Below are 15387 nucleotides of genomic sequence, written 5' to 3'. Positions count from 1 at the left end.
AAGAGTCAAACGATGTTGGTCCTCCAGACTTTCAAAATGAGTTTTTTTACAATTCTACTCCAACCTCAAAATCTGAAATGGTCTATCTGCCTTATATCCTTCTTTCTTATCTCAGGAGCCCTCCTCCCTTCTCTCCTGCCCCCATCTCTCCATGTTTCCAGAATTCTGGGTCTACTAGCAGTCTGGACCTTCAGAGTCTCCAGCACTCTTTCCTCTATACCCTTAGTTCTGCCCCCAGCCCACCCTTCTTAAGTTGCTCCAGGCTCCCTCCTGCAGGACCTTTATTCCTGGAAGGGAACCTCCAAAGAAGCCAAAGAATATGTACATATATCATGACTGGTCCACCCCTCCCTCATTGAACTCCACACAGTCTCATCTCATTTAGCCTTCCACTTGGATTTCTTTCAGAGCTGAGCCAACATCTACTTTCCTGACTACTTCCCAGTGTAACACAGTTGGCAAGAGGGGCCAGGCTTAATGTCCCCACTTGGAGGAGCTACCGGGAAATCCCGGGACTTTGTTGAGAGCCAGCCCTTCATAGAGAGACTTTATTAGAACTACTACATGATTACTAATTCGTAGGGCAACCTTTAAAATGGCTTAAACTCTACACAAGGGAGGATGCCAGAGCCAGTTGGTTCTAATTCCTTTCTGGTAGAGAGAGCACTAAGAATAGAGAAAAGAGTAGAAAAGGGGTCTAAAGACCTTGATCCACTGTTTGAAGATAGAGGGTCTGAGTTCAACAACTGCTTCTTCATGTCCTACACACGTGATACCTTTGTGTATCTCAGTTTGCTCTTCTGCCAAAGAGGAGCAGAGAGCGCTCCCTTGCTTGTTAAAGTTAGCCGAGACAGGTTTGCAGGGCTTCTCGACCTCAATGCTATGGGCATCTGGGACTCGGTCACTCTTTGCTGTGGGGGCTGTTCTGTGCACTGCAGGATGTTTAGAATCATCCTTGGCCTCTACTCAGTAGATGTCAGTAGCATGACTACCCTCAATTTTGACCACCAAAAATATCCCCAGATATTGCCAACATCCTCTTAGGAGCAAAATCCCTCCTGGTTGAGGACCACTGGTATACATGAATACACTGCATAAACAAACTCTTCACTGTTATGACCTGTATGTGACAAGCACACTTCTATAAATTCATTTACTAAAAGGATAGAAAGTTGAGACCAGATTTGGAAGTGAACATCAAAGCTCTGAGGCAAATACAGACCCTCTCCTCTGTCCTCCTCACATCCGCACCCACCGTCAAAGACCAGGTGGCGACAGTCCCCCTCCCTCAATCATTCAGCCTGACCCAGAGCATTCCCCACTGCTAGCTCTACTGGCCTGTATAATTCTTTCGGCATGAGCCTCACCCTTGTGAAGTTGGATACATTAATACCAGCAAAATATTTCTTAATCTCCTAAGCCTCCACTTTGAATCCTTAAAAAGGAAAGAAAGAAATGGCACAAATCTCTTAATTAGGACGCCCAATCACTTCGATAAATATTTACCCAGTTCCGGCATGAGGCACAGAAACCCTGCTCCCTTAGTCAATGGAGGTCAGCGAAGTGTGCCTTGGGAACGGTAGGATGCAGGGGAACTCGGCTTTGGATGGAATGCTGGGAGAATGTTTCCAGTCTTACACTTCTCCTAAAGACAGGTGAACAAACACATTCCATGCCTCCTCTGTACAGAGTCCCAGGTGGACACCAGGGGCTCATTAAATTATTGCCTGGCTTCCTTAGATTTCTGGAGAGACTTGGTGGCCTCCTCTGCCAGTTGCACCATCAAGCAAAGCAAACCATCCCCAGCGTTATCTAGAATGTCTTGGCCGACCATCTTTGTCCCTGTCTGGAACTCTTCCCCTTCCTCTGCACTTAGCGACACTAAGCACCACCCTCTACCGGCAGCTTCCCTGATTTCACCTCTGTCCGTCCCTTCTACCCAGCTGCTCCCTTGCATAGACCCTATTTAGTTCTTAGGGCCTACATACAGCCTGGAATTAGGGGCTGTCTGTGCTTATGTATGTTCCAAAGTTTCCCTTAGATTTTGGTATTTCCAAAAAGCTCTTAGAGTAGACTTTCTGTAAACTCCTGCCAGGTAAGCAATTAAGGGTCACTATTCCCATTCTACAGATCTGGAAACTGAGACACTAAGAGTTTCAGGGTCTTCCCCAGGATCTGGCAGCTCCTCAGGCCTCTTGATTCAGATGGGGGCTGCCATGCAATACTGAGTGGATTCCTCTCTCCTGACCTTAGGAGACTTTAGAGACATTTCAATGGAGCCTGAAATACAAGTGGGGATGATGGCAGGGGTCTTAGGGAAGGAAGCCAAAGGACTTTGTCAGGTGGCAAAACACAGAAAGGATTCAAGAAAGCAGAAAGCACCCAGGCACAGGCTAAGGGGGACGGGTCCCTGTTACAGCATTTGCTCATCTTGGTCCCCTTTACCCACTGGAACTTCTGTCCATCCTTCTGGGCTAAGCTCAAGCTCCACCCTCCCAGGTAGCCCTCCCAGGAGCCCCTTTCACAACTCCTGTTCTCCCTCAGAGCCCGACTACTTTATCCTCATATACTTCATTGTTGTGGCTTGTCTTCTCAGAAATGCTATGGACTCCACTGCTGTTTATCGAATTTCTCTGCCTCTAGAATTCCCCACCCACCCTCCAAACCTTAGCTTTGAATTGCCCCTTCCCTTTGGCCCTCCCCCTCCCACACATATCTCAAGGGTCCTTGGGCAGTAGGGATATCCCAGGCCATCATAGGACCATGATAAAGAATGGGAATTCCAGAGAGAGAGGGGAAGGCCTGAAGATCTCAGTGGGGGATGAGGCATGGGGCCGGGGTGGGGGTGGGGGGGCGCCGGGTGAGCTTCATTGAGCTCAGTGTTCCCACCTCGGCTTGGCTACTGCCTGAATTATTCCCCTCAAGGGTTGGGACATTAGACCTTCCTCATCTCTGCAGGCACTCAGGAAATGTGTGAGGAGTTGAATAACTTTATGGTTCTGCATCATCATCATGGCCAACATGGCTATTATTGATCACTTAATGAGCCAGGCTCTGCACTGTACATTGCATGCATTATCTCCATCCATCCTTGGAACAACTCTCTGAGGTGGACAGGACTGTTATCTCCACTTTACAGATGAGGAAATGGAGGCTTAGCAAGATTAAATACATCCCTCCAGTTCATATAGCTGGGACCAGCCAGAGAATTGGAAGAGGGGATAAGGAGACCCTGGGAAGTTCCCCAAGCTCCTAGAGCTCAGTTCCTTTCCCTGAAATAAGGTGGTTGCAGAATGAGCTCTATAGAGGCTCTGTTTGGGCTTCCTAGGGGCCTTCCTGTTTCCTATGGTCTGTCCTGTGGCCCTGATCTGCATTCCCAGGAAAGTCAAGCTTGTGGAGACAGTGGAGTGTGGGGGTGAAGACTCTGGAGCCAGACTGCCTGGGTTCAAGTCCATCAGCCACTGAAGTGACTTTGGGCAAGTCACTGTACATGGCATGTCAATTGCCCCCCACCCCCACCTCCCTGTATAACAGGGGTGATACTGATAGTACCCACTTCATTCACCGTGAGAGGATTAAGTGTGTTAATGTTTGTCAAGTGCTTAGAACAGTGTCTGGGACAGAGTTAAGCACTATGTAAGAGTTTGTTAGATAAATAAAAATTCCCTTTCCTTTTACTTTGTGGTGAGGTGCTCACTTGTGGAGGAAGGCTGGGGATGACTGGTGGATAGGGGTGGTAAAGGTGAGGGGACAGAACTGCCCTAGCAATGGAGTCAAGGGCCAACCATCAGAGGAGGCTTACAGAATCAACCAAATGGGAGAGGACAGAGAAAGATTTCTCTTCCCTTTGTGCAGTCCCAATGACAGAGCTTGAGAAAATCAAAGCCAGTGGAGGCTGTGGGGGAAGGGCTGACACGGAGTGATCTGAAACCCACCTAAGGTACTGAAAGTAAAAGTGTAGTGTCTGACTTTTTGCGACCCCATGGACTGTAGCTCCTCTGTCTATACAATTTCCCAGCAAGAATATTGGAGTGGGTTACCATTTCCTTCTCCAGGGGATCTTCCTGACTCAGGGATGGATCCCTAGTCTCCTGCATTGCAGGCAGTTTCTTTACCATCTAAGCTGCAAGGTACTAAGCTCTTCCTCAAATTGGAGGCCACAGCCCTGTGGCTGACCTGAATCAAGCCCTTTGATTCCTGGGAAAAGGAGAAACCATTTATTAACACTCTATCTAAAGTGCTTGACAGTTAATTTTTAAAAGCCAGAAAAGCAGCTCTTGGAGCTGGTGAACAACTGCCCACCAACCACCTCTCACCCCCCAGTGAAGGGCTGGGGAACCTCCGCTCTGCAAATCCAGGCCAGGCTTTCTGTCTCACCGGGTGACTTTTGTGTGTGTGTGTGTGTGCGCGCGCGCGCGCGCGAGCGCGCTCGGGCGCGTGTGTGCCAGGAATTCCTCTCCCACGTGGGGTGGACTCCGAGGTACTCAATTAAGCAGCCAATGAAAAGTCAGCTCTCCGGTAGCAAATGACCCTGACACTTCTTGTAACATAAACAGTTGAAACGTTTCCAATTAGAACTGGAGACAGAGACGTTTGAACTCTCTCTCTCCACTCCCCTCCTTCTTGAAAAATAATTGTCAAGCGCTTTGGGCGGGGTGTCGTATACATGTTTTTTCTTTTCTACCTCGAGCATAAAAAATTATTTTTCTCCGTGTTTTTCCTAATTTGTGGGGTGGCACGGTGGGGGGTAAAGCGGTGGCGACCTGAAAGGGGAGCTGGGCTAGTTGCTTTTACCTCTCCGCTCCTCTACATGCTGGAGGCCAAAAACCCAGCAGACCTGGGAATGATGCTCTGTGAGGGGCCAGTGGAAGCCCAGCGCTGGGGAGCTTGGCCTGTGACCTCATCGCCAGACCCTCAGTATGAATGAATGAATGAATATGAATGAGTGAATTCCTTTCCTTTAGCACATATTCGCCGGGGTCCAGCTCCTGCTATCAAAGAGGACTCTGAAGTTGGCTGTTGAACCGGTTGCCCTGGACTCGAATCCTGACACCTATGCCCAGCTTGGGGCAAATTCCTGGACTTTCTAGGTCTTCTCTTTTACTCTATAAAGCAGGGCTACCAGTCAGGCCGCTTCCTTCGGGAGTGCCTGGATAGCAGTGTCCTGCCTTGGACATAGAAAGGGCTTTGGCGCCTCTATCATTTCAGACTAGGTGGTGGGGTCCTCCAGTGGAATCCTGCCGAGAAGGTGGCTCTCTGCAAAACTAGGTTGATCACAGGAGGGCTCCAAGGTTCCAGGGCTGGCGCTGAGGCTCACAGGTCAACTCGACGTGAGTCGACCCGTCAGGAGAGCACTGACTCAACAACCAGGAGAGTGGTCGTCCGGGCAGGAGAGACATCAAATCCCAGACCGCTCTTCTGTTCCCGATTCGCGTGGACCCGACCTGGGGGCCAGGTTTGTCGGCCAACTGCGGGCGGACGCCCTCGGAGCCAATCTTAAGTGAGAACGGAGAGAGGGAAGGCAGGACCAGGCGCTGCATCCCGGGCATCTTGAAGGCATTGTGTTTAATAAATCCGGGCGAGACGCACACCCACTCTCTCCCCCCATCCCCCACTCCCTCTCAGCTCCCAAATCGAGACCTGCTGCGGGATCCCAAGTTTATGGGGTTTTAACCCCCCCCCTCCACTTTGATTAGCAGCTTCAAAGAGCTCCCTTTAAAGTTTGCCCCCTTCCTCGCCCCCACCTCTCCTTTTACGGGCCACCCCTCCCCCATCACTCCTCCTAGACTTCTAGACGACAACAGAACACTTAATGCAAGTTTGAAAGAGGTGGGGATGGGGGTACTCTTAGGCTTCCTCCTGAACGTGGGCCGTAGAAATTACCTGTTTAAGGCTTGCACAGGAGTCGGAGAACCGTGGAGTTTGGTTTTTTCCCTTTTTTCTTTCTTTTTTTCCCCCCTCTTCTTTTTTTCTTTTTTTGGTTTGTGTGTGTGTTTTTACCTTTTATTATTTAAATTGATACGTTTCATTACTAGGGAGAAAAATAAAATATTCCTTTGATACACAAAATCAAATTGATATTTAGCCTCTGCTTACTTTTTTATGCATGGCTCCTTTATACCACATGGTAGTGACAGATTGTTTGAGCTGGAAGGAAAAGCCATTCAAAGCTAATTAAGCAGCCATTCCAAGCACTATTTGCAAGCGGGAGGCTCAGAAGCCTCGGCATTTGTCAGCGCTCCCCCACCCCGCGTGGTTTTGACTGACAGCCTTGGTCGCCGACTGACAGGGCTCGGCAATTTAACCAATCAGTAACTGAGACTCCCATCAACCGTTTCTGATTGGTCTTCTGAGCCTCGCTAGGGGGCGGGGTCTGCGGCCCCCACGTGGGGGCAGGGGCGAGAAAGGGGTGGGGCGGGTGGGAAGCGGGTGCGCCCACCCGTGACGTAAAGGGGAGGGCAGAGAAGGGGGAGGGGGAAAGGACGCTCCAAAGAGGAGCCATTTTGTGTCTAATGAATGCTGCGGCCAGATGCTCGCATCTGTCGAGCCGGGCTTCTCCCCACCTCCCTCTTCAGTGCGTGGCGCACACGATTTATGTTTTTATTTAGGAAAATAAATAAATGAAGAGAGGAGCGCGGTTCAGGACTGGCGGCCGGAGGGGACGAGGGGAGGCTCAACTCCGAGGCAGGCGCTCACGTGTAACTCCCAGCGCACCGGCCTCCGAGCGCCCGCTTGCTCTCAGCTCCTCATTAAAATGCAAAAGCGAACTCTAGCTCCTAATGAGGGGAAAATATAGATCTCGGGCCCGCCGCCGGCCCCCGGTTGCGTGCGGGTTCGCGGAGATGTTGGGGAGGGGTGTCCACCTGGGCCCCCCACCCGGCGGTGCCCCTGCGGCCCAGGGCGCGGCCCCCCACCCCCGCCTCCGCCCAGCCTCCAGACGCTCGAGGGCCGCGTTCCCCTAGCCCGTCTGCCCTGACGTAACCCCGAGCGCAGTAGACGCAGGCTATGGGTTTGGGGGCAAACTGGCCCCCGGAGTCGAGTGGCCTGTGCGACCGCGCCGGGAGTCCCGGAGGCACGGAGGTGGGGGTGGGAGAGGAGCGAACGGGGGCGGGTGAGCGTCTGCGCCTCCCGGGGCGTCGAGGCTGGCGGCCGAGACGCCCACAGGCTCGCACACGAGCCCCTCTGCAGGCTTCCGCCGACGCCGTGACACTGCCGGGGGCAGGCTGAGAAAACCGGGTCGGAACTCGAAGCTCCCGGGCTGGTGGGGTAAGGCCGCCACCGCACTCCCGACTCCGCTTCCCTGGCCCCGGCGCTCACTGGGTCGCTGAGATGAAGGCGTAGCGGTCTCCACCGGGAAGAAGCCCCCGAGTGGGGACAGCGCGGAATGTGCAGGGTGTCCGCGGGCAGACGGGCCCTTCTATCTGCGCAGCCCGCCAAGCAAGAGTTCCTCCGACTTGTCCTCGCCGGCAGCCGCCGCACATCAAAGACGCTGTTTATTTGGCTTTCCGTAAAGGACAAATGAACAAAGAAGAAAAGCTGGGGGCCGTAGGGGGAGGGTGGGCAGGAGAAGGGGCAAAGAAAGGGACACTCAGTTCTGAGCAAAATTAAGGTGGGAGGCAACTTTGGGAGCCACCATTTTATCGGTCCTAAATCTTGTGAAGTGAAAACATTAAAGTGACAAAGTGATTCTGTTTGTTTTATAGTATCTAATTGGGCTGCTTTGCAGACCTAATGAGATTAGAGGGAGGAATCGTTCGCCGCCACTGCAGAATAAACTGATACATTGCTACCAGCCACAGGTTTTGAGGACTGTACAGCTTGTCTCTTTTTCTTTTGTTGTTATTCCTCTGTCTTCCTTCTTTCCCCCTCTCACCAAATGATTATTTGCTAGTATATCGTGGGGAAAAAAAAGAGAGGAGGGGGGAAAAAACCCAGCAGCCCTGGACTATAATATATATCTATTTATTATATGTCTTTCGGTTAATTCCTGATCTGAGGAGCGCTGTTTTTCACTCCCATGCGAAAGTCACCAGCGGGTAGGGCCTGATTGCTACTTTTCATGCATAGTTTTAGACACAAGAGGGCATTGTGACGTCGCGCCCGGCGGCGCCCAGTCGCAGGCCGAGTCCGGCTGCCCCACGTGGGGGCCCCGCGCTCCCATTGGCCAAAGCCGGGCGAAGCTGCCACATTATTTTGTTACTTTTCAGTCCCTATTTGGAACTGCTCTCGCGGCAGTTCAGACCTCGTGCTCGTCCCCCTCGCCTGTCTGTGTGTGGTATCCGCAGGTCCGGGGCACTAGTGTGTGTGTGTGTGTGTGTGTGTGTGTGTGTGTGTGTGTGGCGCGCGCCCTGGGTGTGTGTTGGGGGTGGGGGGGGGAGTGTCGGGGTGCGGAGAGGAGAGCCGGGCCGAGGCGAAGGAAGGAAGCCGCAGAGCTCCCGCGTCTCGAGCTGCGTCTCCCCTCCAGCGCTCTTCTGCCTGCGCGCTCCGAGGCGGCGGTGGCGGCACCGAGCGCTCCTCGCTGGGGACTCGGCGCTCGAACTGGGAGCAGCGAGGACACCCTTGCGGCGGCTTCTAGTGCCTACTGGAGTTAGGATGCCAGGGCGGTTGATTCCCACCTACTGAACCGGAGTTTCCTCCTCGGCCCTGGGAAGGGCTTGCAGCGGCGGCGGCAGTAGCAGACGGAACAGCAGGCTTTCCTCTCCGAGGGGGGGCGTCGAAGCGCCCGCGCCGGGCTCCCGCCCTCACCCTCCGGCGCTCCTGAGGCCCCAAGCCGCCACCTCGGTGCCTGCCTCCTTCCTCTTCTCGCCGAGAGCCGCCCCTGGGATCGGACCCGTGCGCCCCGGATGCTGGGGCTGCCCTGGCGCGCCCCCCTCCCGGCGCGACGCGCTGAGTGAACCGGAGGGTGCCCGCGCTTGCCCCAAGAGGGGCCCCCAGACCCCGAGACCCCGCGCCGGACCCGCCGGGGAGACGACGATGTCCGCGCAGCCCCCGGCTCTGACGCGCTCCACGCAGCGGGGGGAAGGCTGCCGGCAGCAGCTCGCGGAGCCCTAGGTGCACAAAGCCCGCGCCCGCCGACGACTTTGCCGCCAGCTCCTCGGCTCTTTGTCTCCGCTTGGTGCGGGCGCCGGACTCTGGGATTTCGGTGCGAGATCGGGCTGGGGGGGCCGGGGGCGAGCTCTCGGTTTCCCGGCCGCCCCCCGCTCGGGTTTGGCTCCCCCCTCCCCCGCACCTCCCCGGCCCGGGCTCTCTGCGCTTCCACGCTCTCGGAATCACGACCCCTCCCTGCCATGTATCCTCAAGGCAGACATCCGGTGAGTAATTGCAACTCGGTTTATTTAAGCATCTATCATGGCAGGGTAAACGAGGCAGTTTATCTGGCACCTCCATTTTGCTTGTTGCTACCTTTATGGTATGTGTGCGTGTGTGTGTGCGCGCGCGCGCGCGCTCACACAAAGGATGGGGATGGGGGGGCGCCGTAGAGAGAGGAGGTTAATTCCGCCTTAATGGCGTGAGGGGCTCCCAGTGTTCCTGGGGAACTGTTTGTTTTCATGCTGTCCCCCGCCTCCTCGCCTGAGTCTCCCAACTCACTCGCTGTGTCTCCTCTGTCCCCGTCTTACTTGGGAATAGGAGCCCCTTCGTAAAAGGGATAGGAGCCCCGCGGCCGAGAGGGAGAGATTAGGGCGCCCCCCTCCCCTTTGGGGACCTGAGAAACTTGTTGGGAAGGTTCTGGGCTTTGTGGGAGGCCCCTTTGGCTGAGGTGGGGGCAGGAGGAGACGGGGGAAAGCCGCTGAGGGGCCTGGGCAGCTTGGAGCCGGGTCTGACGCCCCCGCCCCTCCCCTGTCTTGTCCTGGCCGGCTTCAGGCTCCCCATCAACCAGGGCAGCCAGGATTTAAATTCACGGTGGCTGAGTCTTGTGACAGGATCAAAGACGAATTCCAGTTCCTTCAAGCTCAATATCACAGGTAAGGCCTGTGGGGGCCGCCCCGGGGCTGGCAGGGCGGGGGCGTCCCTGCCGCGGCTCCTACCACCACCCCTCGGGGACTGAGCAGGCTCTCGACCCCGGGGCGGCGGGGCAGCCCCGGCCTCCTCCTTTTGTTTCCCCTTTCCGAGGGCGACGCCTTAACCCTTTGCTGCCGGCAGCCTCCCGGCTCCCCGTGCCGCTCCCGGGGTGGGGGAGGTTGAGGGATCGGGGCGCGAGCCGGCTCGCTCCGGGTCTTGGGGGTCGCGAGGGGTCGCGAGCCAGCGTCAGGGTCCCGCCCCGCCCCCCGCGCCCCGGATAAGTTCACTCACTGGGCCACGGGAAGTTTCAAGTTGTTACACTCCCCCTCTCTGTGTCGGAGACCCACGTCCCCCTCCGCTGCGGGATGAGGGGAGTAGCCCCGGGGGTGGGTGTCAGGAAAGTGGCCAAGTGGCTCTGAGATGCCCTAGGGTTGGGGTCCCAGAGGAGGCTGTGCAGGCACCAGGCCTGAGCCGGCTCCTCCTGCCCTTGTAGCCTCAAAGTGGAGTACGACAAGCTGGCGAACGAGAAGACGGAGATGCAGCGCCATTATGTGATGGTGAGAGGCGGCTGGGACCCGGCCAGGGTGGCGTGGACCTGGGGAGCCCTGCCCAGCCTCCGCGGGGCAGCCCCCGCAGCGGGTGTAGCCCGAGTGTGCCGTCCGACCCTTTTTCACCAGCCTCCCTCAGCCCGGGCCACTTGGAGGAGGGTGGGTGAGAGGAGGGGCAGAAAGAGAAACCCAACCCCCCTCCTTGTACACTACCTTTGTGCGCCTTTGATTTGTGTTGTGAAGGTTTCCCCGAGGGCTGGTTGCCCTGTCTTCACTAGTAAAATAGGATTGGATCAGTCTACATCGGGGTTGGATAAAAATCGTTCTTAGAGACCTCCTGGGAGTGTGTAGAAACTTCTTTGCTCTGCAGCCCTGGGATTTAGCCAGAGTGGGACATAAGACCTCTCCCCCTCCCTCTTTTCTCCCCAGGGGTTCCTGAGAGTGGAGGAGCCTTTTGCCTCCATGCTTACTCAGGGATCTCCCGACTGAGAAGCTCATGGACCCTGGGGCAGTGTGTAGATGTGCCCTCTCTTTTCCCAGTGTCTCTTCCAGCAAGTTTTAATCTTCTGATGGTGAGGAGGGCACTGGAGGTCCTTACGTGGGACTCCCTGCACTGCTCTCCACATAAGAGACCTTGGACACGTTGCTAAATAATATTCTGATAGGGCAAGCGGTCCCAGTGTATACACGATTCCCTGTTGAACCCGAACGTTGTATAAACAGGATATATGGCACAGGCAGGGCTGGTGGGAGGGAGGGCCCAGCTCTTCTTACACTATTGATTGCACATTGGGTACTCTGTTGAGATGAGAACAACACTACTGAGTCCTTCATCTCTTCAGCCCCTTTGTAGCTGGCTTTGGGGTTTGACTTAAACTTCTTTAGCAAATGTATCCTAAAAGTACCATTTGGCCAAAATCTTCTCCAAAGCCGATTCTGGAACACAGATTTTGGTGTTGTGTGTTAATGGCAGTTCTTTTTACTTTTAGTACTACGAGATGTCCTATGGTTTGAACATTGAGATGCACAAGCAGGTAAGTGCTTTAGGATATATATCTAATTATAGATGCAGCTCTTGACAGGCAGGGTCTGAGGCTTGGCTGAGTTCTCAGACATGTTGAGCTTTTAGCATCCAAGCTTGTGAAGTTTGTCCTGGTCTTGGATCTTGGTGGAGAGGTAAGGAGCAAAAGGAAAGTTGTCCCTTCAGGATCCGATTAAGAAACTCCTGTAACCCAGAGGTGGCTGGCTGCTTTAATCTGTTTTAATGTAAAATTTACAAAAAGAAAGGCAGGAGGGAGTGTGTGTGTGGATGTGTGTGTGTGTGTGCATGTGCATGTGTGTGCGCATGTGCAAAAATGTGATGTTCTGCCTTGATAAGATTAAACTTCAAGAGTCTTAAAAGCCAGGCTGAGCTGTCAGAATTTAAGGGAACAGGCTACCTACCGCTTAAAAATATAAATCCGGGATGAATTACAGCCCAGTACCTTACGTATATGAGGCAACTTTCTCATCTCCATCTTAATGTAAAGGCTGCTTTGGTCATTCCTATTTACTAGGGTGAAGCTGAGAGGTGAAGTAACAAGCCCAGGGGGCAGCCTAGCCAGGACTTCTGAGATGGCTGGGGGTTGAGCTCAGCTTTGAAATCTTGAAGTCAAACCAGTTTAGCTGGTGTGTGATGGATATGTAAACTACCCCGTATTGTCACTCTTCTAATAACAGTATACCTCAAACCGAGCAAATACAAACACCTTTATCTCAGTGCATATCAGTAACTCGTCCTGGGCGCTGGGCTGGGCTGTGGGAGAGGCCTGTTTGTATATTTGTGCTCCGAGGAGAGGCCGCCTATAGTTTGGCTTGGCCAGCGATTAGCGTTGACTTGGCACAGAGAAAGGCGCGGGCTGGTTGTTCTTTTTAACAATTGGTGTTCTTGAAATCTCAGAAGGCTGTTGACTCATTCTAGCCTTTGGTGACCGTGACTTGAATGGATTTTCTGCTCTAAATGAACAGTGGTTTACAAGGTTTAAATTTTGCTGTTTAAGGGGCAGGACCCAGGGCAGGTGAGAAGGGCAGGTGACCTCTGGAAGGCTTGTAGATTCCTGCCTGCCCGCTCCAGTGGCTTCACAGAGAGCCTTTGGAATCTGGTTTCCTTCCCCCTCCTGGAGGGAACCCCAGTGTTGGGTGAAGGGCAGCCAGAAAGGGGCCTGAGTTTGCTGAGGAATCTGGGGAGGCAGTCAGGGATTAGCTTTTTAGGGAGATACGGGAAAAGGCTACCAGGCTTTTACTTCTTGACCCACAAGAATCATAAACAGACACAAGTTTGTAAGTAAAGATGTTTGTCCTCAGCAGTATGGGCTAGAGACTGCCTAACTTTAAGTGGAACTGGCTGGATCCAACTGGTCCATTAAGAATGTGTGAAGTGGAATGGGGGTCCCAGGTGTTTGAGGACCTTGGGCTGTTATGCAAGATGCCACCTCCTCCCATTCTCCACCCCTCTTTTTTTGTCCTCAGTGCTTGGTATCTTGGGTGTGTTTAAAAAGGGTAATTGCACCCAGGTTTAAAATTTATAGCAGCCGTTCTTCTAAGAGCTTCATAATTAAGGTGTAATATGTCGTTGCATGTTGAGGTCTGCATGGGTGGTGTTCCCTGTGTCTGTGAGTGGATGGTTCTTTGGCACAAAGAATCCACCTTGGCTGTTGGAGCGAAGCTGCTCCTGGAGTCCTGGGCCACTCTGAACTGAGGAAGAGTTATTCACCTTCCTAGCACATTCACTGGTGGGGTTTACATAAGGAGCAGCTGTGTGCATCTGGGGCTTCTGGCCTGTCCCCAGACCCCGGGTTCTTAGGGGGAGAATGCCTGAGGTTTGGTGACATGATCTCATTTAATCCTCTCAGCTGCCAGAGGGAGATAGATGTCTTCTTTGCCCCCTTTTTATAGGTGAGGAAACCGAGGCTTTAGGGAAGCCAGGAGGGCAGAGGTGGGACTTAAATGCGGGCCTCTGGCTTCCAGACCGAGCACTTTACCCTGTTTGCCACTCACCTTTGCCTTCGAGCCTGAGCTCCCACTTGCTTCCCAGCAGGACTATGTGCTCTGAGCACAGTGCCTTTGCTGGGTTTACAGCAACGTCTGAGTTGGGTGAAATCGCCCTGTGGCTGTGTAGGAACAAAGAGGCAAGGAGGTGAAGAAACCCTGCACTGAGAAATGCAGTCCTGACCTCCTGGGGCTGGCCACTCCCTAGGCTTGCGAGGGTTCTGCAGAAGAAAACCGGCCACTAATTGTAGTGTGGGTCTTGGGTGCATTTGGCGGATGGTGGTTAGGCCTGAGCAAACAAGTTTATCAGCTGACCTGTTTAGCGGTTGACTGGTGTTTTATCTGCACACACAATCAAGTGACTGGAGTGCTTGAATTATTCATGCAGTGTCCTGCCCTCTAGACTTGACTGTTCGTGTGATTACATCTGCCTGGAACAAACAGGCTGGATTCTTCATCTTGGCGCTCAGGGGTGGGGGTGGGGACTGTCTGTACTTTTATATAATAGATGATCTCCAGAGGTAGCACCTTGGGAAGTGTGGCAGCCCTCAGCCAGCTCACACACACATGCACACATACACACGCGCGCGCACACACACCCCTCTTACCAACACCACCACGTATTTTTTTCAAAAGCCCTTCTTTGCTGGCTCAATGGGAAATGCCTGTTAGTTGGGAACCTCAGGTTCTGCCAGATGGGCCTGAGTATTGACAGAGGGCAGCTGATGAGGTACATCCAGCCAGTCTTTATTTTACTGAGAGGTTAAACTCACTGTGGCTGGCTCCTTTCCTGGCAGTTTCTCTGTCTCCCTCTGTGTTCTTTTTCCAAGCTGTCGAATGAATCCCAGAGAACACAGTCGATGGTTTCTCCTCCCCTTCTCGATTTCCCTCCCTAATTGTGGCAAAGCAGAGATTACAGAATCAGAGGTCACCCACCTCCTCCAAGCCTCTGCTCCTAGGCAGGATGTCAAGGGTGATTCAGCAAGGCCAGGGAGGCGATGATGGCTGGCCAGCTCGTCAGTTCCCATCTTGTTCCCACAGAGGCTGACACTCTCCAGTGTCAGCCACAAATCACAAAGCCGCGTAGAAACAGGCGCTCCAGAGAAATTGTAGTGCTCAGAGTTTGAGACACTGATGCTCTGAGAAGCTGGGTCAGGCTATCTTTTCACCCCTTGCTGGTGATCACTGAGGTTTTGGAAGAGCACTGGAGGCCTATTGATTTGGGGAATGTGTCATACCCCCACTTTCCCATCACCAAGCAGCCCTTCCTCTCACTTTCTATTCTAACTGGGAGAGCCCTTTGGCTTCTCCTGCAAACCTTCCAAGGTCCAGATGAAGAAACTAAGGCCCAGGCAGGGGAGCTGAGGTTTCCAGATCCATCCAGTCCAGTGTTACCAGAGGAGCTGCTGTTGCCACTTTTCCTCCCGACCCAGCTCTCTTAGCAAAACTCAAGAAATGAAGAGTGCTCGTTTACTAACTAATAGCACTCTGTGTCTTTAATTACATTGCTTCTTTCTGCGTTATTATCTCAGGAGGTTAAGGCTACAAACCTGGTGACACCAAAGTCCAAAGTCCCCCATTTCGGGTTGTATAACCATATCAGCTGAATCGTCTTTGCCTGCCCAGGGTCCTCTTCTGAACCACCAGCTATTTGCACAACTAATGATTCATTGCGCCTGGTAATAAACACAATGCATAACTAGCAATCCCAAAGATAAGGTTCACAGGTAAGGTAAGGTGATAAAACCTGTGAATCTTTCACCTGAAATGGGTATGGCCATGGGGGTGGCCATGGACACGGCTGAAAAGGAAG

General features: G+C 53.4%; 1 protein-coding gene across 11 annotated transcripts in view; it reads left to right on the top strand.

Annotated features, from left to right (window-relative positions):
- The first annotated feature begins 8900 nt into the window (after positions 1-8900).
- Positions 8901-15387, top strand: part of TLE3 (TLE family member 3, transcriptional corepressor) — a 47398-nt gene continuing 40911 nt past the window's right edge. For 10 of the 11 annotated variants that reach the window (XM_081517210.1, XM_081517209.1, XM_081517208.1 and 7 more), the window contains exons 1-4: positions 9060-9311; positions 9862-9962; positions 10493-10556; positions 11537-11581. In XM_081517210.1, the coding sequence (XP_081373336.1) occupies positions 9288-9311; positions 9862-9962; positions 10493-10556; positions 11537-11581 (234 nt within the window). In that variant the 5' untranslated portion in view covers positions 9060-9287. Of the gene's footprint in view, positions 9312-9861; positions 9963-10492; positions 10557-11536; positions 11582-15387 lie in introns of all 11 variants that reach the window. The other variant, XM_081517214.1, reaches the window with a different exon arrangement.

Source organism: Giraffa tippelskirchi, chromosome 7 (genome assembly GCF_054371585.1).
Source record: "Giraffa tippelskirchi isolate mGirTip1 chromosome 7, T2T-mGirTip1v1.2.pri, whole genome shotgun sequence".
NCBI classification, from domain to species: domain Eukaryota; kingdom Metazoa; phylum Chordata; class Mammalia; order Artiodactyla; family Giraffidae; genus Giraffa; species Giraffa tippelskirchi.
Note: the sequence above shows the minus strand (reverse complement) of the source record. Positions and strands in the feature narration are given on the sequence as shown.